Source organism: Echinops telfairi, unplaced genomic scaffold, assembly GCF_000313985.2.
Source record: "Echinops telfairi isolate 266 unplaced genomic scaffold, ASM31398v2 ScPeMD7_4;HRSCAF=17, whole genome shotgun sequence".
NCBI lineage: Eukaryota > Metazoa > Chordata > Mammalia > Afrosoricida > Tenrecidae > Echinops > Echinops telfairi.
In genome coordinates, this window is record NW_022103900.1 from 49,389,414 (window position 1) to 49,415,922 (window position 26,509).

The window sequence follows — 26,509 nt, forward strand, 5'->3', positions numbered from 1 at the left end:
CCATGGGCTCAAGTAGAAAGAAAATGTTTTGAGAATGATGATGGCACCAAATGTATGCATGAAAGACACAATGGTTGTATATATGGATTGTGATAAGAGTTGTACGAGCCCCCAATATAATGATTAACAAAAGAAGAAAATGAACTATGTAACACATACAACCCCACAATCTAGAATTAGCACCTAGACGTGAAACTTATAGCACAGATATTAGGGTTTTTCATTCTTTAACCTGAGCAAGGTATTTCAAATCATTATGACATTATTATAACAATCTCCAAAGTATAAAGTGTGTGCTCCTGGAGGAAACAGACCTCTTGGAAACTGCTAAAGCAATAGTAGCGCTTTTGTAGTTTGTAAGTAGGAGCTTCGGTGGTGTACTGTTTATGTGTTGGACTGCAATTCGCATGGTTGGCAGTTCAAAACCACCAGTAGCTCTCTGGAAAAAAGGCTGGGCTTTCTACTCCTGTAAACAGTTATCGTCTCTGGAAAGCCAGGGGGTCGCTATAGCATTGACTTGATGGCAGTCAGTTTCCCTTTTTGGGGGTAGTTTTTATAAAGAGTTCTGGTGGCACAGAGTGATGGGTGCGTGCTAGAGGGTTCAGTACATTATGGGCAGTTCAAACCACTAGGAGTTCTGAGGGAGAAAGAAGAAATTGTCTGTTGCTGTTAAGATTTGTCTGAGAAACCTGATGTAGGCTCATTAAAACTTGATGGTAGTGGATTCAGTTTTGGTTTATAGTATCTATAAACAGTTATTTACATTTTAAGAAGAAAATACAGTTTTAATAATATTTAGTGAATGTACTGATATTGGGAACCTGAACTTGTTCCTCAGATAAGCAAGATTATTACTGTCTAAATACACAACTTGACCCGCTTCCTGGCAGTCACTTCTGACGCACAGCGGCTCCGTAGGGCAGATGAGACCTATTCCCTGGGTTTCCAAGGCCAGAAACTGGCCTTACTACCGTCTTACTCCTGCTGAGCAGCTGGTGCGTTTGAAATGCTGACCTGTGGTTAGCAGCCCAGTGCTGGTAACAGTTCCTTTCCTTTCAGCAAATTGTTTCGTGGAGGCACTTTCTGATTTTTGGTGAGGCATAGAGACTATCTAGTTTTAATGACAATGACAACTAACAAAACAGGCAAGTAGCTAAATAGATGATTGCAAATACTTTCACAGGAATGGTAGTAATACAGGAACAAGCATGGGGCACAACTGACACATCTTCTGCCGCTTTGTCCACCCCTAGGAAACGCACTTTATCAGACACTCGATGCTGTCAAGACAAGGCTGACGAGGGTGACCCCTGTGGGTTTCTGAGACAGGAACTGTTGACGAGTGGAAAGCCCGTCTTTCTCCTGCAGAGCTGCTGGGGGTTTGCAACTGCCCACCATGGGGATCACAGGCCATCATGTAAGCAAGATAAAGTACTATGTAAAAACAGGGACAAATCTATGCCAACAAGCCAAAAAGGCATTAAAAAATACCTTTAAAATGACTGAAACGACCATTTCTTTAGGTAAATTGCCTCTAACTCAAGGAATGTTTGGGTCTCTAGCTTGCATGCAGATATTCAGTAAAAATCATGATTAGTAAAATATTAAGAAACAAAACACAAATAAGCTTCTATTTTGTGCATACATTCTTCTGCAATTTAGATGAAAAAGGTTTTGAACTATTAACCAGTATGGTAATATTTTAATGTTAAAAAACATACCTATGTTAATTATTTTAATGTAAATTATAATACAGGCTTTATAAGTTATCACGGTCATGTCGGCATATAGAGGGATGTCATCAGAACCTCTCAGAATGTGACATTGTTGCCATCACTGTTTTGTTTGTGTGAGATGAACTTGTTTGTCACTGAAGACTAGGTCTAAGGCCATTTCAGTTTTATTAACTGTTGCTTTAAAGCAATGCCCATCCCTTTCCTTTTTAAAAAATAACCTCAGATCATCATTTTTAAAGATTATTTTTTGTGTTTCAGTGCATTTCTGTTTGTCCCTTGTCTGATGATATACTATGGGTCCTTAATCAACTTGTTTGTTTCCCAAGATACAAATGTCTAAGGACAATTTGCCATGAAGATTATCTACGGCCACCTGCCTACTCACCCCTTGCTTTTACTTTGAGAGCTTATTCTCACACAGCACATCCCGCACTCCCTGTCTCAGTGTTAGGAAGGCATACCTGTGACGTTAATGCCATCGGAACGCTGGCACCATACGGTCCGCTCATTATTGTTCCAAAGGCTGACTTTCCATGTGTAGTGATAACACTTGCCCCCTGCAAGTAAATAACATTACAGCACGTCTGTTACAGCTCACATGTAAATGGAACAAGCATGTATCTGCGAGGGGGAAAGCAATGAAAAGTGCACTCGGTACCTGTACAGGGGCGTGTTTCCAAAACCTGTCGGGGGCAGCTGTCTTGGTTCTCAAAAGATTGAATGATGAATGTCCGTGACCTAGACTGGTGGCCCATAGACTCAAAGCTTCTCCCTTCGATGCAGGTGAATTCACACGTGCTCCAGTCTGACCACTGTGTGAGCTGGCAGTCTCCTGGGTCACAAGGTCACCAAGGGGAGGGAGAAGAGCATGAACACCAGGAATGGGCAACATTCAGATGAACAGGATTCACTCTCAGATTTGTGATTGGGAGGCGGGGGCAGAGGCAAGTTCTGGATGCTATCCAGCCTATGTTGACAGTTTTCCACTTCACTAAAAGGTATTAAGAATGATAGAGTGATTAATGGTTCAATCTACTTTTAAAAAGATAGTACCCAAAGCTAAATCGAGATTGTAGTCATGTCCAGAGATTACTGTGTCTGCCAGTGATGATAAAACTTTTTAAAGGGAGAGATAGAGATGATAGTAACTCAGTTTTCAAAGCATAACAACATTGTGAAATAGGAGTTCATAGAAACCATATACAAAGGAGTAAGTAGATCACCAGAATGGAATAATATTTGGCCTAAAGGATACAAGTACTTAGTACTCTAAACATGAATGTAAATGTGTATTTATGTATGTTTATATGAGGGGCCTTCAAAAAGCTGTGGAAAGCAGAACGTAAAGATAACGGACTTTTTCCACAAACATTTGAAGCTCCCTTATATGTGCATCCACACTACATTTAAGGATACATTTGATGCATTAAAAACTATGCTCTATAGGTTGTGTGAGAATTAACAACAACCTCACACATTTTCTACAGCCATCACATGACTATTGAACATTAATGTAAAAGGAGTGTTTCCACAAATTCGTAACCTTACTTCCCCCCCACGTTGTCATTCAAGCATTCACCCACGTGTGGAATCGGCGAACTCTGTTTTTGAGTGCTGGCCAATGTGTTGGCACTGACAGCGCAGGACTTACAACCGTATTTTCTAGACGAAGAAATCATTGTTCCTAGGGGCTAAACGAGGTGCCCAAGATAAAACACAAGTACAGTGGTGGAGCCATGATTTGAATTTAGGTCTTCATCTCAAGTGCTTCCGTCCAGTGCTCCACTCCCAGCCCTTGCATACTCTGCCTGTATTGAAGCAGTAGGCATATTCCAAAGTGATAACCACAATTAAACATGACTCAAAGTTAATGAAGAATTTCTGTTTTGATAATATAGAGCTTCTCTAGAATAAAGATGATAGAAAACATTAATAAAAAGAGATTGCATGGAATGGACTCCCAAGTGTTTAAGATACATACCTGGGCAAGGCACAGAACACAGCTGCTTCAGGATGCTGCCCGGAAAGGGCAATTCTCCACACAATGAATCATCTACAGGTACAGCTGTGTGAGCGATGGAACCGCTGTGGACCACACAGGAGAGGCTCCGGACCTGGACTCCTTCCCCACAGTCTCCACCCTGGAAAAGCACAAGGATGCTTTCAGAATTCCCCAAATAATTAGCATCTCGGAGTGTGGGCTCCAGTCCCCACTTTCCTCAAGAAACGTCAACTGCACACTTGTGGAGTTTGTTTCATTGCGCTAGAAATGGAGTGACAAACTGTTGACAACCACGAAGCAATACCTGTCAATGGGCTACAGCTGATGGAGAAAGTGAGAGAGAAATGCATATTTATGCCATGAAACCTATGTACTCAGCAGATGATGATTTCATTATGGAATTCAGACAGAATAGACAAGAAATAAAAACAATGCATAATTCACCTCGGTATATACATGATAAAATGGCCTAATCCATAATCTCTCCCCAAGAGAACATGTACAGCCACAAGGCAAAGATTTCTCTTTTTCTTTGCTGGTTTTTCTTTTGTAGCAAATTCAGGGATTTCTCATATGGATTAGGCTGGGATTTCTAGTAAAACATTGTTTTCCTCTATTGCAACAAGAAGTTGTTTTCCCAGCATGCCTTCTGTGCTGAATAATGCTCATTGAAGATATTTCTCACAAATCCCAAACTCAACTCTAAGATTAGTTTTGGCAATTAGGAGATATCCCCTGGCCCTCCCCCCCAATAATTTTTCACAGAGACAATCTTAGAATTGGAAGAACTTTTAGTATTTATCTGTTCCAACCATCTGTGTGATGAAAGATTTCCTTCTAGAAAAATGTTGGCTGATCATCATGAATATTTTATCTTCAATTTTAGTGAGGTGCTCATCTCTCAAAAAGTAGTCTGTTGGGTATGTGGATAACTTTTGTTGGTAGCCTCTGTTTAACATGGGTTTCCTAGGAAACAGAACCAAAGGCCACGGTTTTATGCTAAAAGGGTGCAATTCCAGGGTGGCAAGAGTGGCCAAAAAGGGAACTGAAGCGAGAAAAGAGAGGACACAAATACATATTGTGTGGCATTAAGCTGGCCTCAGTTTTGCATGTCCACACAGCTGGTTACTTGGCCATATACAGCATCTTCCAGACAAGCCGTGCGGAATCTGATGCCTTAGAGGCATCCATGAGGAGGGAGTTAGGCGAAGACAGGAGAGCCATTCCTGTGGCAGCTCCTTCTTACATCCAGTTCTCACTGATGGATGCTCGTCTCATGAAGTGCTAATCCTGAGATATTGTACAAGTTGTGTTACTTATCTACCACTACTTCAAGAACGTGGTGGAAGATCCAGAGCTTTTATGACTATTATTGCTATAGTTGCTGAGAGAAAGAGAGAGAGGCATGTTCCGCCCGTTATTAGGGGCAGTCTGGAAACTCATCACTAGGAAACTATAGTTCATCTCCTTCTTATCCTTGCTCTCCTGTAGGATCCCAAACGGTATATCACCTAGGCTTTGGACCTGCTGTGGCTCTTGTCTTAGACTGATGAACAATAAAATGGTCAACATATGCAGCTCTGACAGGGAGCCGAAGCATGGAAAGGTGATCCAGTGAATGCAGGACATGCTGAGAAGCAACCAGACAAGATGTGGCATCAGGGGCTGCTAGGTGTTAAGCCTGGGTCATGAATAAACTGCTGAAGGAGGAGCGTGGCCCAGGAAAGCTTCCAGGAGAGATCCTTGAGTAGAGGAAGCTGGGATCCAGAGATAGGTTGGCACAGCAGGAGAGGACCATTGGCAGAAGTCCAAGTGGTAGGATTTTGAAGTCTAACAAATCTTCCGGGACACATAGGTCGGAGCCATCTTGCCATCATTTTGCATTTTTTAACAGGAACTTGGGAATTAGGGTTTGCTTATTCAAACTCCAATGCTTGAGTTATCAATATCTCATAATCACTCAATTCACTTCTAGGGCTACTTAATTATCAAAATAAAAATACAATAACAATGTTTGTGTGGTACATTCGTCATTTTGACTAGCTGCTTCCCTATATCTTTCACTTTTTATCATTTGTCTTTCTTCTCAATGGAGAAAGGCTAATAGTTGCACCATAGATGGCTGCTCATGAACTTTTTAGGACCCCCATTACCACTCACCAAAGAAGGATGTAGAACATTGTCTTTATGAACTATGGCAGGCCAATTCAGAAACTAGATAGTGCCCCACTACCACTACCAACGGCTCTGAAAGGGATCACATTAGGAGGTGTGGGAGCAAAATGTGGAAAAAACTCAAAATCCTAAAGGAGAACAGGCTTGCTGATCAGATAGAAATAGCTGGGACTCCCAAGACTATGACCTTTAGCTGCCCTTCAGATCTGGAATTAAACTCACTCTTGTGCTTAGAAGGATCACTCATTGAAGGTGAAAAGGGCAGCATTCATGCAAGGACAGAGTTCAGAGAGTTAGGAAAGAAGGAGGGATGGAAATGGGAAACACAGAGAGGAAGTAAGATAAAGTGATGGGGTGGTGATGGTGAGGGGAAACGAAGGGATTGCACAGACAGGGGAAACAAAGCACACATGAATTGGTCATGGCAAAATTGGCCATCTAGCTCATCCTCCCGGCATAATTGCTGAAGACAAAATGGGTACGTAAGTAAATGTGGTGAAGAAAGTAGACTGGGTCTGGCTTTCAAAAGATATAGTTTTTGGGGTCTTAAAGGCTTGAAGTTAAACAAGCAGCCATCTAGCAGAGAACCAACAAGCCCACATGGAAGATCACAAGGTGTCGATGGGATCAGGTAACAGGCATCAACAGACCCAAAACAAACAAATAAACAAACAAAAAACCATACTGTTGAGAAAGAAGAGGGTTGGGACATCCCCTCATAGAGGGGTCACAGGGAAGGGTTGAGTCAATCAGGGTCCAGTAAAACACCAATGAAACACACACTATTCCTCTGGTTCCTTGAGGCTTCCTCACCTCCACTATCATGAGCCCAGTACTGTCTTTCACTGCAGGCTAGACCAGAGCATGTACAGAGGTACAGCTAAGAGACACATGGAATCCAGCAACAGGAATGAGAGTAGTGATACCAGAAGGGTAGGGGCAGGTGGGGAGAAGAGGGGAGGAAGGGGTACTGACTGCCTTGATGGACACATAACCACACACATACCCCCTCCAGGCGGACGAACAACAAAAGCCACTGGGAAAGGGAGACAGCAGTCGGTGTAAGATATGAAAATAATAATAATTTATAATTTATCAAGAGGCCATGAGGGTGGGGGTGAGGACGGGTGGGGAGAAAGAGGAGCTGATACCAAGGCCTCAATAGAAAATACCGTATATACTCTAGTATAAGCCAGGGCACCTACTTTTGCCACCAAAAACTGTGGGGCTTTTTCAGCATAAAAAACATGCTGAAAAAACTCGGCTAACACTTGAGTATATATGGCAAATGTCTAGAAATAATGATGGCAACATATGTACCAATATGCATGATACAACTGATGTATGGATTGTTATAAGAGCTGTAGGAGCTCCCAATAAAATAATTTTTGAATTAAAAGATAAATAAAAAAATTAACGATCTACTCTGTAAACCTTCAATTAATTCACAATAAAAAGTTAACAAAACAAAGAAAAAACAAATTCACCCTGCCTTTGAACTTTAATGTATTCATTTGGAGATGAAAAGGGTTTCAAAATCTACAGTAAATTTATTTAAAGTAAATGCTTTAATCAAGGCTTACTTCTAAAGTGGCACATCACTAGGTAAACTGAATCTACCTTTGGAACGAGGGATTCTCTTACTCCAGACGACATCTTATTCCAAACGCAGGAGCCATCACAGAATTGCCTGGGAGAATTCTTTGTTGTGTAAGATCAGACTGTGCACTCAGAAGGGAGAGTCTGAGGATCCCGCAGCATGGGTAATGTTTGAAACTGGTAGGTAGCTAGAGCAGAGACCAGGGGTGTCTACTGGGCATGCTCCAAATTCAGGCCCTTGAGCCAGGGAAGAAGTACACCTGGATGGGGCCAAACTAGGCCAGGTGGGCTTAATTCAGCCAATGGGGTCAACCAGTACCTTTGACCATGCCTCCGAGCCGAGGGTCCTAAAGGCCGGAACCTGGAAACCACCAGCCTCTTTCCCATGGCTGTTTCTCTGCTTTCTGCTCGGCTGTGCTGAGGTTTCTCTCTCTGGCCTCAGGCCGCAATGTGTGGGTGTGCAGTCCCATGAGGGTGCCTGTGTTCAGTGACTGTAAAACCTGAAACTTCTTCTGTCCTTTATAAAAACCCACTTGGATCACAAACCAGGCTTTGGTGTGAATTCTTTCTCCCGTGAAGCCAAGAACTGAGGTATTTCCCACCTGAGAAACCTAACAAAAGTACTGATATCTGAAATTCCAGGTACCAGAAAGCTCAACGCATCATACCGACACTGACACTACTGATACTGCAGGAAGCCAACTCAGATTACAGATCACTTCTAACACAAAGATCTACAATCCACTCCTAGTGTGTATCTTGGAATTAGTCCATACTCAACATTAATCTGTTCCATCTTTGACCACAGATCTAATATGAATATAAAGCACTAGCAGACTTACATCTTTCAATCAAGCAGGGATTCGTTCACAATACACTAGGGCTCCCAATGAATCCCAGGCTTCTTAGCAATATTGTGAGCAGTGAGGACTCTCTAACTTTCCATCATCTACATAATTAATGGTGTTTTGTGCTTTGTTCTTAGTACACCGAATTGGCATCTCCAACAGCTGTGGACTGGCAGATGGTGCTAATAATCATAATCGTAGTTGTAATCAAAATTTTCATAGCAATTGCAATTGATTGAGCTCTTATTTAATGTCAGACACGGTGTTAAGTACTTTATGTGAATTATCTATTCTCTAATAAACAGCCCAGCAAAATAGGTACTAGTGCTACCCACACATGGATTAAAATGTGTCCCTCCGAAACACATGTTATAAATCTTAACTTCTATACCTGGGACTATAATCCCATTCGGACATATGCTGTCTTGGTTATGTTAATGAGGAAAGAGTCCTGTAGGAAGTGTCTTGAATCTATCTCTTTTGAGATATCAAAGCGTAAAGAGACAGATGGTAGGAAGCACAGACACGGGAAGAGAGATGCTAAGCCATGGGAAGACCACCCAGGATCAGAAGCTGAGAAGAGACAGGGACCTTCACGTAGAGCCAACACAGAGATAAAGGCTGTCCTGAGCCTGCACCCGGCATTTGGACTTCTAGCTTCCTGAACTGTGAACAAATAAATTTCTGTTTGTTAAAGCCACCCAATTTTGCTATTTCTGTCTCTATCTGATAATCTACTACCTGGTGGCACTAGAGAACGAAGACACATAACATAGTATACACATGCGTCTATCTATGTTGTGTCCACGTTTCTATATATGTATATATCTGTGAGTATTGGGGGGGGGCTCCAAAAATATGGTGGAAATATAGCTATGTGACTGTCTATGTTATATGTATGTCTATCTACATGTCTATGTGTCTGTAGATATATTTCTATAGATATGTGCCTATCTATGTTGTATCTATGTGTGTCTATGTCGATGTGTCTATGTTGTATCTATGTCTAAATATAGATGTGTCTATATTTCTATATATGCATATGTGTATATTTGTGTGTGCATATAAGGGGGGCTCCAAAACTATGGTGGAAATGAAATTAAAATATAATGGAATTTTTCGTGTGTGTGTGTAAAAATAGGCTTGAAGAGTTTGGACACATGGTCAAAAATGAAGAGCCAGAAATTGACAGAACTTTGGCTAAAATTAACATAGATAAGACTCAAGAAAAGAGTTGTTCCCAGGTAACACAAACTGTTAAGCATCCACCCGGAGGCATCTCAAAAGCCAAGCTTGGGGGTCTGCTATTGAAAGGTCATGGCCTTGCACATCTGATGGAGCAGTTCTAAAGTGCATATATGGAGTCACCTTGACTCAGGATTCAGTCTGTCATTGAGACTCACTATGCTATCCTTTGGCAAAATTGGGAACACTGGAAAAAACATACACACACACACATACACATATATGTTTATATATATATATATATATATATATATATTTACTAAAGAAAAACATTTTCTTACCAATATCTTTCCACATAGGATGGTGGCTTCCATCCAACTCTACGAAAGCTTCCATTATAAAGACTGGGTATTTGTTTGAGAAAGCTACCTCTTAAATCTATAGATCGGATAATCACTAACCTCAGCAAATGGGCTCCAACCTGCATTTTGTAGGTTAGGATCTGAGACCATCAAAGAAAAACAGAATGTGTCCATGAGAGAGAGAGTGTTCTTTCTTTGTGTGAAATGCCCAGGTGTGTTTTGAACAGCAATTCAAAGAACACAGCTTCCATATGAATTTTTAAAAAGGCAATTTACTGAAGATCTCGTGCTGTCTCACAGTTACGGGTGAGACAGCACCCGTGTAAGAATGCAGCCCCAGCCTAGGAAAAGGGAACTCAGCGAGCACCAGGACGGGCTCTCTCCTCGCCTCTGCTCTTCTTGGTGTGTCACCTTCATTGCTCTCTGCTCCTGACTGACTTGATTCACAAGTGAGCCAAACCTGGCGGCTAAGAGTTCCCGATTCCAGGATCGTCTGTTGCAATTCCACTCCAAACTCTTGCGGAGGAACACTGGTCTGCTTGGATCAAGTGTCTCCCTAAGAAAAATGAACTGCCATTATGTCGATTTTGGAAGGCTTTGCCTGCATTAAGGGTAGTTCTGACTCGAAGTGTCAGTGGGTGAATCTAACACCATCTAGGAAATTGAGGCTGGTCTGAAATGCATGGAGGAATCTCCTGGTCACTTCCGCTTGTGGTTTCTGCCCCTTCCTCTAAGGGTGGCTGTGGGTCAGCACCGAGTCAAGGCAGTGAGGGTGGGAATGATCAGGTCTGCTAAACAGTATGTTTGTTTTTGTGTGCTTAAAGGTTTCCTGTGAGAGTTGTTTAAAACAATGAACAGTTTCTAAAACTTTTCTGACAGGAGATAGATTTTAGTGGATTTATTCCTAAAATAGAAAAGGCTGGTGAATATGTTAATTTCCTGAGTAAGGTGATTTTCATCTCAGAAGGCTCAGTAGACCAGAGACTAGTTAGCATATTTAGAATCCTCTTAACATTTGAATCATTTTCTAGCCAAAGTTGACAAACCTGTCCGTGGAAGAATCCTGGGTGGAGCAGTGGTTCTGCGTTGGGCTGTGAGTTGCAAAGGCTGCAGCTGGGCACTGTTAGCAAAGCCACTGACTGCTCTGGATAGAAGGGCCTCCCATAAAGAGTTAAAAGTCTCAGAAAGCCAGGGCGGGCAGCAGTTCTGCCCTGTGCTGTAGGGTCCCTGGGAGTAGAAATTCACTCACTGGGACTCAGCACCTGGTAGTACTTCCCACCTACACCAGCAAGTGCCCTGAAGGTCAGAACCCGTCACCGCGGCTTTTGGGGTGCTGATGAGACTCCAATACGTGACTGTAACGTGAAACATTACATTTAACATTTGCTCCAAATGTTCCTATGAGGCAAATTAGCTGGCATGAATGACAAAAGAGGCTCCTGACAGCAAAGAAGCGAAAAGGCAATGCTCCAAAGGACAAATAAGACGCCACAGCATCAAAGCGACTCATTTGTTCCAGTAAGACTGGGAACTTGGTGTTTGCTTGCTCTCCACATCTCCTTTCTCTTCTAACCACCTTCCTTCTCCCTTCCCTTGCAATGGGTTCCTGAACCAGATAAATTTATTTTCTCTACTTTTATCGATAGCCATCAGAGCTATAAATATAGTCCTTCTATATTTTAGACTTGCTTGTGATTTCAAACAGCATTTAGAAAATGCTAACTAGAGGCAGAGGAAAGAACATTTTACACCAGGAGACAATGTAGTCCTACTTAAAGCCATTAGGATGCCACTGAATTCATTAATTAGTATGGTCACCCTATTTTCTGTCAAAAAAGAGACTAAACAAATACGCCACACTTTGTCTCTCCTCTGGGACCTATTACAATACACAGGCATTTAACGTTTGCAAGATAATAATACTGCATTACAAAATCATCCTGACGGGAACACCAGACATCTCTATGAAAATACTCTGTAGATTTTTAATGCATAATCAAAATTATTGTTACCTAATTAAAATATGCTTTTGAACAGGAACTGAAGGATAAACTAGTAAAATAAGAATATAGGGGAAATCAATGTGCATTTTCCTAAGCAAGCAGCCAGAGAGAAAATGCAGTAGAGGCTCTTTGCTGATCTAGCAAAAGCTCAGGATCCGAGATATATTATGATGTTGCTAGGCATTTATATTTCAGGCCAATAAAAAAGTAATCGTTGAGGAAAATGTAGTAACCTTGGTTCGTGTAATAATGTTAAAATATAGCTTTCATATACTTTTGGTTTTCTGCCCATATGCAACATTTTTTTCTAAGCCCAAAGAGTCGCTTTTGAAAATACTGTCCATGGCAAGTGGTGCATTTCCCAGCACCAAGATTTTACCTAATTAAATAATTCTTTGATATTTCCAACAAGCCAAGGAAAAAACAGAACTTGACGATGCCAGAGAGATTGAAAGTCCCATGGCCCGGCCTATTATAATCAGTAGCGAATGAATGGCTATTTCCTGTCCTCACAATATAACTCTGCTTGATGTTAAGTCACTAGGTTGTACTTCCTGGTTTCTTTGTCCTATTAAAAATACATCGTGCCAGCAGAGCTGTGAAATTTATTTCACTCTGCATATTGTTTGACCAGAGAAGTTCTTCAGACAAACGAAAAACATGACCTACCTCCAGTTTACATGCAGACCAGTTCCCAAGGACCCAGCTGTAGCAGGGGGTTGCCGGGCAGGCTTTCTGCTGAGTAAGCTCTGTGGGGCATGGCCGGCCTTCTCCTTGGGTTGGCATAATGATAAATCGGGTCCTGCTCATTTGACCTAAAACGATAAGGGAGGTGTTAGCTTTGTGGTTAAAGTTTGGCTTGAAAAGAGAATTAAAAGACAAAATGTTTTCTTTTATCCGTAAGTCTTCATTATAACACACTGAACTCTGTCCTATCCAGCTTTCAGTTTTACTTGACATTTTAACTTAGGATTCCATGGAGACACAGGCTAGTGAGGTCTCCATAATGTTAAAGGGGCTGAAATCTGACTTCTACTTCTCTAGTCTTCACAGGTATAAATTCTGCAGTTTTGCCAAATAGACTGTACCTGTGAACTCTGAGAAGAATTCACTCAACAAACAACACTTACTAAACAGGGGGGCCTCCCATCACCACAGTAATGGACAAACATTAGCTTAAATCCTAAACATTAGCCTAGAAGAAATATTCAACTAAGCAATGTAAGCCATCAGGGACCCACCCCTAAAAGGAAGAACATGAAGGAATTGTTTAGAGGATAGAAAATTTTGATTATTTAAGGTAAAGGAGGTGGCCAAATTACTGATTTTTTAAAGTTAGGAGTGATACAGAGCATGAGAGGAAGGGAACTTAAAGATAGCTGATGTGCATGCGTAGTAGAGAGAAACCCGCTTGGCATCAACAGTCTCTAGTCACTTACAGACAACTTTGATCTTTGAGAAAGCACAAACAAACAAACAAAAACATTAAATGGAAAAGAGATAGTCCTTTCAACAGCTGGTGCCAATAAAATTAGATCTCCATCTGCAGAAGAATAAAACAGGACTCATACCTCAACTCATTGTCAAAAATAAACTCAAGGTAGGCCAAAGACCTAAATGTAAATCCTAGAACTGTAAAGATCATCAATGAGAAAATAGACAAATTTAAAGGTCCTATTTCTGGGCACAGACACACTAACAAATATAATAAAGGAAACACACATAGTAGTTAAAACAATAGATGTCTGGGACCTACTAAAAATGAGACACTTTTATGCATCAAGAGATTTCATTCAAAGAGTGAAAAGAGAAACTATGGAATTAGAAAAAAAAATTGGCAACAACACAACAGACAAGAGAGTAGTCTCTAAACTCTATAGTACACTACAATCCCTCAATAAGAAAAATATTAATTACCCAATTTAAAAGTAGGCTAAGAAAATGAACAGAGCGCTCACTAAGGATGACATCCAAATGGCCAACAAACATAGGAAGAAATGCTGACGACCACGAGCCATCTCACTCACTGCCATTGAGTGGATTCCAACTCACAGCAACCCTGCAGGACAAAGTAAAACTGTCCTTATGACTGTCTGAGACTGTAACTCTACAGGAAAAAACCTCATCTTTCTGCTGAGGAGTGGCTGGTGGTTTTGAACTGCTGCTCCTGCAGTTAGCAGCCCAACAGTGAACCCACTATGCCACCAAAGCAAGAAGAGATACCACCTTACATTGACAACAATAGCAAAGTTAAAAAACAAAACAAGCCAACAGAAAATAACAAATGATGGCGAGACTTTGGAGTGAGTGGAACTCTCCTAAGCTACTGATGGCACTGTACATATGTCAATATGTGGAAAGCAGCATGGCACGACCTCAGACAACTGGGAATAGAAATTCTATAAGATCCGGCAACTCCTCTGTGGGGTACCTAGCTTAAAGAAGTAAGGGTCATAACATGAACAGACCCATGTTCATTGCAACAGTGTTCATAATAGGAAGAAATTGGAAACAACTTAGATGTCCATCAGTAGAAGAATAGATAAAGAACTTCTGGTAAATATATACTCTATATATCACTAAAAAAAAGGACGGAACCATGAAGCACCTCATGACATGGTAGGACCTGGAGAACATTATTCGGAGTGAAATTACTCAAGGACAACAGCACAAATATATGAAGCTACTGCCATAAAGGGGACAAGAGAAAGAAAGAAACACGATTAAGACTCCCATACCACAGGGAGCAGACTTTGGAGGCTGCCAAAGGGAGAGGTTAAGAGAGGTGGGTTAGTCTGTGTAGACTAAAAAAACAAACTCATAAACACACATATGTGTAAAAGAAAGAGCTTTACATATAAGAGCAATTGAATATTGAGAAATCATCCCAGCCCAGTCCAGTTCAGGTCCCTAAGTCTGATATTATGCCATAGTCCAATACCAATCTATGAAGTCCTCTTCAGACTCACAAAACACATGCAATGATGCCGAATGCAGGAAGATCACAGGCCAGTGGGTGGGAAGTCTTGCGGATCCAGTGGCATTGTAAGCATCTCAGCCCTCGCAGAGGTCTCCACATGGCCTCTTCAGCTCCAGAGCTCTGGCATAGCTCCACGTCTCGTCAGCTTCAATGTCTCCCAGGGAGTGAGCATATGTCTGTCCCCCAGTGAGCTATTTATCTCCTTAGCACCTCCAAATGAGGGCAAACTATATTTGAGGTCAAAACCATATTGTTTATGTTGACTTAGGTGAAATAGAGAATGGCAGTCCATAGGGGAGGGCAGGGAAGCAGGGAGCAGGAAGGGGTGGACTACTACAGACTTTGATTAGTGATTTGGACTGTTGAATACAAAGTTGATGATCTCAAATGTAAACCCTTATTTAATTTACAAAACAAAAAAAAGTTTAAAAAAAAGTTTCTAGACAGAAAGAGTTCTCAAACAGCAAATGATGTGCCTACATGTGGGAGACACTGGTAGTTCACTGGTACAATTCTTTCTCTCCACGCTATAGACCAGGGTTCCATTTCTGGGGAATATGCCTCATGTCCAGCCACCACCCATCTGGCATAAGAGGCTGTTTTGTAGACTTGTTGCTGAATTGGTTTCTCTGAAGTTCCAGACCAAAACAGAGTAGGACAAAAAGCCTGATGGTCTCCTTTTGAAAATCAGCCAATGAAAACCCTATGGATCTGATCGATGATTGATTGATCGGGGCATGATGGAGGATCAGACTGCATGTCATTCCTTTGTGCATGGGTCATCGTGTGTTGGAGGCCAACTCTAGGGCAGCTGACAACAGTTGAAAGTATGTGAACTCCTCTGAGCATGAAGTTTCTTACATAAAATAAAACTGAAATACAGAAAGTTCTTTATTAACTGAGGAAACTTCTTACTGAGGGCAATATTTCTTAAAGTGATGACACTTAAAATAGATTTTTTTTTTTTGCTGAAGATATATATTTTTTTCTAAACCATTTTATTAGGAGCCAATTCAGACATCAACCATTCCATAGTTCAATCACACCAAACACTATTGTACAATTGCTACTAAAATCAGTTTCAAAACATTTTCTTCCTTCTTGAGTTCCTTAATAATAGCTCCTCCTTAGCCCCCACCTCCCCTACCATACCCCCAGTAACTCTTAGTCTAGTTGTTGTCTCTATAGTTTAATTACTCCTAAGTTGCATATACCAAACAAAAAAAACATAGCAAAGATTCAAGAAGGCTACCCACAACAACAAAATACAAGAGATAAATCCCAATATGAAAACAAACAAACAAAAAAACCAAGACCACAGAAAATATTAAACACTAGATCAAGCCCAATGTGTTTCAGATGTGAGGAATTAAATACTTTTAAAAATATGTATTTTATTGTGTTTTCATGACAGTTTACATAGCAAATTAGGTTCCCATTAAAATTTTTCTATGCATATTGTTCAATGACATTGGCTACACTTTATATAAACACTTTTTCTTAGTGATTTTCTCCATATTGTACTTACTTATACTTCCATGGTCAAATTGCTTTTAAAATAAGCTGTAGATACATAATCACAATCAGTTCTAGTGCTCCCTCCCCACTTCCAGACTCATTGTTGCTCCCTGTGTGCCCTTGTCCTCCCTATCGCCTACAGCCCCCTCCACATCCCAGATCAACCATTGTATCAGCTGTCTCTATGCACTGATTCCTGTGCTCCCCCAACGGGGAAACCCAACAATATTGGTAACAAACAAAAGCAAAATAAAGCGGCAAGTATAAAATAATAATATTATAAAGATAAATATAGAAATAAAGAGTAAGAAAGAAAAGACCCTTCAATATTTAAAAAGCCAGGGGAGAAATTTTTGTTGTGGAACAAGCAAGAAATACTTGAGGTTGGGTCAAGAGGGAGGTCACCTGTTCAAGTGTCAAACTAAACCACAGTCAAGTTTATAATAATCTCTGTCTGATAGTTAAGTTGTTTGAATCCCTTGCCAGTGGCTAGAAGGGATCTGCCAGAGTCTAAATCTAAGTAGACATTCTGCAGATGGAGTTGGGCTCCCATTGTCTTCCATAGCCTTCTCCAAATTGGGTGTTCACAATTTAAGCTCCTATATTTTCCCCTTTGTCATATTTGGATTTTGTTATTGTCCTCTTTGGATCACACAGGCTGATGTACTTCTTCCATGTGAACTTAGTTGACTCCTTACCTAAATGGCTGCTGTTTGAACATAAGCCCATAAGACCCCAGACATAGCTGGGCACCATCTGCTAAGGAATTACATAATTTTTAATGAAAGCATAAACATTTTTAAATGGAACTCTTTATTGGGAGTAAAAATCATCTAAGTGTGTTTCTTTTATCTAATAGCAGTGACCATATTGATTATAATGGCAACTATGCATTCATCCTTAGGACAATTAATCAGTCATTGCTGTTCCTTGCATAATTTATAATTGCACTCTAAAAGGTCTAATGTTTTATCACTGATTTGAACAACTTAGCCACGGAATCACTTAGGCCTTTGAGTAATTTTTAATCAATTTCCCTAAGGGGTCCCTTTAAGTATGACGATCACTTCATTTTGTAAATCCACCATGCATTGGGAAACAGTTCCTTCACAGCTACAGACTGACCAGGCAAACCCATGGTGGACACTGGCAAGAGACCTGTGTGGATTTTGAATGACATTGTAATTGGTCACTTAATTAGATGAGGTTGCAGTGTTTGAGAGGATTTCCTACAAAGCACAGTGGTTGGGATGCAAATGAAGAAGCTTGTCATTCAGATAATGAAGCTTGTCTGGCTACATGTCATAGTATATGGATCTAAAAAATATTGTCTATAAGAGCTTCTTACAGAACACTTTAATCACAAAACTACAGCTTTGTGATATTATTAAATATCTATTTGGTTTAACAAACTTTTTTTTTCATATTTATTCCTAGATCCAGAAGCCAGCCTATAATTAGAATTCCTAGGATTTGAATTGTGTGCCCCCTTCCCTCCTCCTGTCCACCATTCCTACCCAAGGAAAAAAAAAAGTTTTAAAAATCCTGACCCCTATACGTGTTAAAATCCCATTTAAGGTTTTCTTTGTTATGTTAAGGACTCAACATTAGTGTGGGGTATGTATAGTATAGTGTATCAATTCAAAGAGAAGAAACAAGCAACAGAGCTGGCAGCGATGGGGGAAAATAGATGCCACAATATCTAAAGATTGTCAAAAAACCCAGGAACTAGGACATTTATTTCCTCATAGCTAACAGAGACCAAGTCTTCCTCAGAGCTGGTATCCTGAATTCAGACTTTTATGCTCTTAAGCTGTTTGAGAATAAAGATCTCTGTGCTAAACTGCCCATTTGTGTTATTCTTTTATCACAGCACTAGATGGCCAAAGAACACTCTTTGTTCCCTCCTTACTGTACTGGGTTTACTACATGAAACATAGCCAATTATGCAATCCATAATTATCCATCTGTTCCAACAAAACCCAAGCCTTCTGTTTCCAGAATAGAAAGACGTTCTGCTGCCACTCTTAGTCTCACATTTACAGACTGAGAGTGGAAGGATTTCCTTGGGCACTGCGTTAGTCTGGGTTGACTAGAGAAACAAATCCAGGGACACTCATATTTGTGTAAGAGAGAATTTTATAGCAAAGGGTAATTGTATATTAAGAAAACATCCCAGCCTAGTCCAGATCAAGGCCATAAGTCTGATATTAGCCCATATATCTGATACCAATCTATAAATTCCTCTTCAGACTCATGGAACACATGCAATGACACCGAATGCAGGAAGATCACAGGCCAATGGGTGGAAAGTCTAGTGGATTCAGTGACAGTGGAAGCATCTCAGCGCTGGCAGGGATCTCCATGTGGCTCTCCAGCTCCAGAAATCTGGCTCTATCAGCTTAGCTCCATGTGGCTTGACAAGCTGACAAGCAGGAATACAAAACAGAGAGTGTCTGTGTGTCCCACCTTCAGCAAGCTATTTATCTCCATAGTGCCTCCAAATGAGGTCATCAAGCTGCAACCTGATTGACAGGCTGACCTCTACCCCTTTGGAAGTTGATAGGAGCTTATGTGACTACCACAGGCACTCTACCTGAACTCCTCTTGTTGGCGTTTATATCTTTTCCTAAAAGCTTAAGAAATGGGCCTCGGTATCACTTGTGAATTTAAACTCAAATGGTCAATAAGGATAATATTCAGAATGAACATTACCAGTGAGATAAAGAATGACATTTTCTTCTACTCACTTACTCTTCAGTTTATAAGCGATTGGGACTTACCCACTGCCATTGCGTTTATTCTGACAACTCATAGGGCTTTTGAAGTGGTACATTTTTATGGGAGTAGAGAGTCTCATCTTTAACTCAAGGGAGTGGCTGATGGATCTGAACTGCCAGCTGATAGTTGGCAGTCCGACACTCACACTTATAATGCCACCAGTACTATGTACAAAATGTGTTCCCAATTTAACAAAGACATAAAATATGGGAAGGTAAGTTGGCAAACACTTCTCCCTTTTAAGCCTTCTCTCTTCTTCCTTGAGATTCCTGGGGCCTCACTATAAGCATCTGTGGCACTGGGCTTCGTTTCTAATTAGTAATGATTATTCACAATACAGAAAACAGAGTACACGGTAAGGACTCTACAGAAAAACAGTGAAGCATACTGGGTTAAAAACAAAATACAAACCAGACAGGCCAGTAGTGACATCTGCAAATAGGCTTAAAACATATTGCACCAGACCACAGTTCCACTGAGTTCAGCAGTCACTACACTTCAGTTTGATGCACCACTGACAAAGGGCACTTTGAAAGTTTTATCCAATAAAAATGTTTCAAATAGGATTAAAACTGGAAAATTCATACTCACAAACAAAAATGGAGTGAAATGCAATTATTTGCTATTTTGAAGAGGCATTAAAATCAAAGTAACCAGCCACCAAGAATCTTTACAGTGATATCCTTTAAACATATTTCTGTGGCTGTAACATATGGTCACTGAGTCAGCTAAAAATTATGGTTCTTACTCATATTGGACAATTGGGATATGACCTCTTCAATACTAAGTATATATCCATGGGAAAATGCAAAACAAGGAATGTAAATCCCAAATTCCTGGGTCAGGTATCAGGGTGCAGTCTTCTCCTGATTCATGTAATTGCAGAGATTGATGAACTCAACTAGGAACCCTGGTAGCATAATGAGTTACACTTTGATCTGCTAACTGCAAGATCAGTGGTTCGAAACTACCAACTGCCCCTCAGGAGAAAGATGAGGCTTTCTACTCTGGTAAAAATTTACAGCCTTACACACAGGGGCAGCTCTACGTTGTCCTATAGGGTCCATATCAGTCATAATTGACTGGTTATATGGCAGACTGATGATTACTATGCCAAGAGCTGGTGGTTAAAGCATGATGCAGGCCAAACCCTCAAGGAAACTGTGGTAGCTACGTAATCTGGGGTCAATTTGAAGGGGTGGAGTTTAGCCTGTCTATCAGATCGCAGCTTGATGACCTCATTTGGAAGAACTAAGGAGATAAACATCTCATTGGAGGCAGGACACATGCTTACTCCTTGCGAGACATCGCTGTGGAGAAGACACATGGAGAGAAGTTGATGGAGCCAGACCTCTGGAGCCAGAGAAGCCACGTGGAGACCCCTGCCAGCAGTGAGATGCCTACAATGCCACTGGATCCACAAGACTTCCTACCCACTGGCCTGTGATCTTCCTGTATTTCACATTGTGGCATGTGTTTCGTGAGTCTGAAGAGGAATTTAGAGATTGGATTGGACATATGGGCTAATATTGGACTTATGGACTGGGCTGGGGTGTTTCTCAATATTCCACTGCTCTTGTGTATAAAGCTCTTTTTAGACACATGTGAGTGTCTATGGATTTGTTTCTCTAGTCTACCCAGACTAAGGATTAGCTTCTTTCACGAGATCATAAATTAGAGAATGAGTACACACCTCTGAGGATCATGGCATATCCATGTTGACAATATCTATAAACTCCAATGCATTCCATGCATATAAATATGATAACTATAGTACATGAAATGACCTTGAGCTCTATAGCATATTATATGAATAGTATTATTACTGGTTTACTTTCAATCTGGGCGACGTTTATTTTGAATATGAGTTGAGTTTTCAAGGCATATGCCCAACTGTGATAGGGAATGGTCATCCAGCATCAGAAGAGGAGCTGCATTCTGAATAGCACACAGAAGAACAAGGTGTTTAGTCAATGGCACTTTTCCTTGGTGCACAAACACCAAAAAATGTTATTGAATAAAACATTTCCACTTTTAAGTACTTTCCACTATGGAGTTTTTTCCTTAAACTTTTGATACCTTTGAGTAAGAACTAACTCAAGGACACCAAGTTTGCCTTAGTTTTTAAAAAAAACCATGGCCACATAATCTGTAGGTGGTTAGCTGCTAAACTTTAAAACCCACCTACTGGTTCCATTGGGAAAAGAAGTGCTCCACTAAGGAACTGCTCCCATCAAGATGACAGCCTATGACAATCTATTCTGTGGGCTTGCTCTGAGTTAACACATCAACTCAACAGTACCTAACAACCACATGCTATTAGTATGCACCCTTACTCCTGGTGTGTCAGATATGAGTGTCAGACTAGGGTGCTCCTCGGGGTTTTCGAAAACTGAGTTTTTAAAAGTACAGAATCATACTTTTCTTCCAAAGCATCTGAGTGGACTTAAACTTTCAAACCTTCAGTTGGCAACTGATAGCATTAACTGCTTTAACCACTTAGGTGTTGTTAAGTGCCTTCGGGTCTGTGCGGACTGGCAGTGGCCCTATATACAGCAAAATGAAGCACTGCCTAGTCCCCAGCCCCCTCGTGATAATTGTTATGCTTGAATCCATTGTTGCAGCTACTGCATTAATCTATCTTGTCAAGGGTGTTCCTCTGTTCATGCCCTTCTATTTTACCAGAAATGATGTCTTTTTTCCGTGGATTCATCTCTCCTGATAACATGTCCAAAGCATGTGAGAAATCTTGCCATTCTCACTTTCAAGCATTATTCTGGCTGTACTTCTTCCAGGACAAATCTGCTTATACTTTGGGCAGCCCAAGGTACTTCCAATATTTTTCACCAGCACCATACTTCGAATGAACCAGTTCTTTTTTGGCCTTCCTTATACATTATCCAACTTGCACATGAATATGGAGTGACGGAAAATACCATAGCTCAGGTCAGGTACACCTTAGTCCTCAAAGTGACATCCTTGCATTCTAAAATGTTAAATTGATCGTGAGCAGCAGATTTCCATAATGCAATATGTCATTTGATTTCTTGGCTGATGCTTCTATGAGAATTGGTTGTGGATCCAAGTAAGAAAAAGAGCATGCTGTCTACATATCAAAGGCTGCTAATACACCTTCCTCCAATCCTGATGCCACATGCTTTTTCACTTAAACCAATTTCTCTAGTGATTTGCTCAGTATACAGATTGAATAAGGATGGTGAGAGGATACAACCCTGACACACACCTTTCCTGATTTTAAACCATGCATCTTCCCTCGTTCCTTTGGAACGACTGCCTCTTGATCCATGTACAAGTTCTGCATGACCACAATGAAGTGTTCTGGAATTCTCATTCTTCTCATGGTATCCATAGTTTGTTATGCTCCGCACAATGGAATGTCTTTGCATGGTCAATAAAACATAAGAAAACGTTTTTCTTGTATTCCTTGCTTTGAGTCAAGATCCATCTGATGTTAGCAATGATGTCTCTTCTTTCATGTATTCTCCTGAATCTGACTTGAATTTCTGGCAGCCCCCTGTAAATGTCCTGCTGCAATTGTTGTTGAATTTTACAAAACTTTACTAATTTTGATGTTAATGACATTATTCAATGATTTTCATATTCTGTTGGGATAGTTATAAATATGGATCTCTTCCAGGAAACTGTCTTCCAAATTTCTTGGCATAGATTAGCAAGTGCTTCCAGTGTTCCATCACCTTCTGGAAACATTTAAATTGGTATCCCATCAATTCCTGGAGCCTTGTTGTTTGATAACTTCTTCAGTGTAGCTTGGATTCCTTCCTTCAGGTACTCCCACCTAGTATTAGATGGTAACAAAAACTAGCAAATAGGTAAACAATTAAAAAAAGAATTAGAGGGATAACAAAAAAGATCTTATTAAGAACCAGTCCTGCCCTATCAATTAACTGAATTCACATGTTTTTGTATGTGAGGCCATCTGTTGGATACTACCTTTTGTCATTGTTGTAAAAGTATTCCTTATTACTGGATAAAAAATAATTAATTGAATTACTACTTTATGCTATGAAATATAGATGCCTTCTGTATTCTTGTTGAGCTCTTACCTCTTCTTTATGCTGTGTTCTTGATTCCTCTTCCTCTGAGAACATTATCCCCCATTCTCTAAATAACATTCATTTCAACAAGAATCTCAGGCTTTGCTTCCAAACAGATATTCATATTTTCACTTAATATATGATGAATAAAATAGAGAAGTTAATGATTCTTGAAATATCACATAACCAGAAAGCTCAGAACAAAGGATCATCTCATTCCAAAGCATATCTTTCTGATCTCTCATTTGCTCTATGTCTTAGGTACTAGGCACTGTGGACCCTTTAGGTTTGAGCATTGTGTTGGGTTTATATTTTGAAAAAGCTTTGGCATCTGTAATTCATACACTACACTTTTATTTCTTTAGTAGAAATAATATTACTGTACTAATACCTTTCTCATTTAAGTGTATTTGATTATGGACATATGTCAGTAATTTTCTGAAGGCAGCAAAAATCAGATTATGGAAATAATGCTTGATTTAATTAATGCTTCTTGATGCTTGACATCTACCAAAAAGTGGTTGAAGCTGCACTTTTGATTGCTCATCAAAACTATCACCTCTTTATTGCATACAAGGTGTTTGATTATAAATGCCAATTAGAAAACACATTAGGGGATATAGATTTGGGACCAAAGGTCATAATTCAAGGTGACAAAGTAGAAAAAAATCACAGTCATCATCTGGGACTTAAAGACAGATTGCCTAAATGTGACTGCCACTGTGTAAAGGTGGGAGATGGGCTAATGCCTCCTCATTCAAATTTGCAGTCTTTGTCAATCAAATCTGAGCAGGTAGTTCAGCAAGATTGGCTCTGAGAGCCCCCAGTGGCATGGCTTTCTCCTTGAGAGGCATCCTTGGGTTTTCTGAAGCTGGATTTTGTTACCCAGACACCCTTCATGATGGTGACATCTAACTTGAGGCAAGATAGACTAGGATTTTCAGAGCACTGTTTCTGGGAGAGAGATCAGGGAGGTCAGAAGGCAGCAGCAGGGCCACAATTGTGGCGGTCAGGATAGACTGCAGTATTACTGTGGTGAGACCGAGCGAGATAACGCACCATGAGCTTCGTTTGAATTCCAAAGCTCCAGCCTGATAGTATATGTGTATTCATTGTAACTGTTCATCTCCTTCTATTCTAAATAATTGTATTTCAGTTCCATTAAAAGCTGATGAAACTAGATGGGCCATGGTAAGTAATGGTGCTAAACATAGCAGAAATAGCCAATGACGAGCCTCTCATGGAACTCAAGATAAAAAGGTAAAGAGTGACTTGGGCCACCCTGGATTGCCTGAATATTCTCTGGCTAGACAGAAAAGAGTCAAATGCACTTTACCCTTATTATTGGCTTCTTAGAGCTCTATTCCTATTAGGTGAACTAGATAGTATGCAGGATTATTGATTATCAAAATAAGTGTACATTCAGGATGCCAAAAATCCACACAGATTCTTCAAACATGAATATATGTCACTGTTCTTTGCATTACAATCTGAGCTCCATTTCCTTTGCTTTTCTTTTTTTTTTAGTATATGTCCTGCCGAAGCAAGCACTCCTTTGCTTTTCTTAAGCATGATTAAAAATTAAGATACAAGTAAATTCATGCTTCAATAATTGAATGCTGTGATTACCAAATATCAGACACAAGGAAACAGAGTGAAACAAATGAGGACTTTCGAGATATTGAACTCATGTTCAAATCTTTCCCCCGTGACCAAAAAGCTGTGGGAACTTGGACAATTACTTAAATGGCTCTAGCCTCACTCGTAGGTACTACTCTGCCTATTCATTATCGTGCTGTTGTAAAGAATTACTAAAATACTCCTGGCATCTCTAGTCACATCCCTCACCAATTAGTATTAAAAAGGATCCTGACTGCAATAAGTTAATCACAAAAGACAAATATTATATGACCTTATATATCTGGGGAAGAGATCAGTTAAACCACTAATCCCTTATTCCCTCAATAATATATATATATAGGCAAATCTATGGATGTCAAAGTTTATTATTGGTTACAAGGGACAGGAGGGAGAGTGAATAGGGATTATTACCTATGGAGTACTGAGTTTCAATTCACGATGATAGAAAAAGCTCACTGATTAAGGTGGAGCAGGAACAGCCAATTCCTGTTTTTACTGTCCGTACGTTTTATACCTTTAAACTTTACATTTGCAAAAACTGTGTGACAGATATATTGAGAATGACCCAACAATGTAGCTGGTGAGCTTGCTTATGTAAAACCAATCTCTCTGTGAGATTTGCTTACATGATTTAGACGTTAGGGTCATAGTTTTGTTAGGTTATTGGAATAGCTTTGCCTGGTTCTTGCTTCTGAATGCTGAAAGAGTTCACGCGGCAGAAGTACTTTTATAAATTCAAATAACCTTTATGCGGGAAAGGGGAGCTTTTGGGTCCTAGTCTCAGATAGTGCATGCTCTCCCTGGAAAGCATGCAAGGCTGCATGGAGGAGGAGGACCGTGGGAGAGTTCATGACCAAAAAATGGCGGCTTCGGAGGAGCCCGAAAAGCCATGTAGACAATCGCCCTTAGAAGAGGCTGAGGAGTCAAAAAGAGCGCCTGCTGACAAAGGAGAGAGAGAGCTAGAGCGAGAGCGAGAGCGAGAGAGCTTTGAGAGGGCACACACATTGTAGCTATGCACATGGGAAATATCCCACCTCCAGACTGAAGGAGAGAGGGCCCACCCTCAGTTTCCACTTTGTCCCCTCCTACTCCAGCATGGGTGGGAGGCTGGTCTGGCCTTAGTGCCTGAGCTTAGGAGCACGTCTGACAGACTGTTGCTGGTTTCTAGTGCGCATGCCTAGGTGACCTTCATCTGCACCTTGGTGACCTCGGTCTGCGCGTGCCCAGTTTTGGATAGGTGTCTAGTGTGTGCCTGGTTTCTTTCCCACCCCTTTATTGTGGCATGGCTAGTTAAATTTCATTTAGCTGGGCATTCAGTAGAGACAACTCCCTTTATCCCTAATTTTCCTACCTATCAATTTCATGGAACAGACCGATTAATTGGTCAGATATTCTGCCTAGTGCTTCTTTATACCTCTCGGTTCATTCGGTGGTTTCTGGAGTCTTAACACCAGAGGAAGAAGAGTCAGAAATGGAGAAAATGAAATATGTTGCAATCCTCTACCCTTTGCCAAGAGACCAGGAAAAACATCTGCCGGCTATCAATGGTTCCAGAGATAAATTGCGTTCAAAAGGGGGAACTGTAGAACATAATTTCAAATTC

The 26,509-nt window shown here is 40.5% G+C and overlaps 1 protein-coding gene across 1 annotated transcript in view; it reads right to left on the minus strand.

Annotated features, from left to right (window-relative positions):
• Positions 1–26,509, minus strand: part of THSD7B (thrombospondin type 1 domain containing 7B) — a 936,033-nt gene that overhangs the window by 13,231 nt on the left and 896,293 nt on the right. The window contains exons 20-23 of the mRNA XM_045298904.1: positions 12,580–12,725; positions 3,718–3,877; positions 2,395–2,568; positions 2,198–2,293 (exon numbers count right to left, since the gene is read on the minus strand). Coding sequence (XP_045154839.1) covers positions 2,198–2,293; positions 2,395–2,568; positions 3,718–3,877; positions 12,580–12,725 — 576 coding nt within the window. The remainder of the gene's footprint in view (positions 1–2,197; positions 2,294–2,394; positions 2,569–3,717; positions 3,878–12,579; positions 12,726–26,509) is intronic.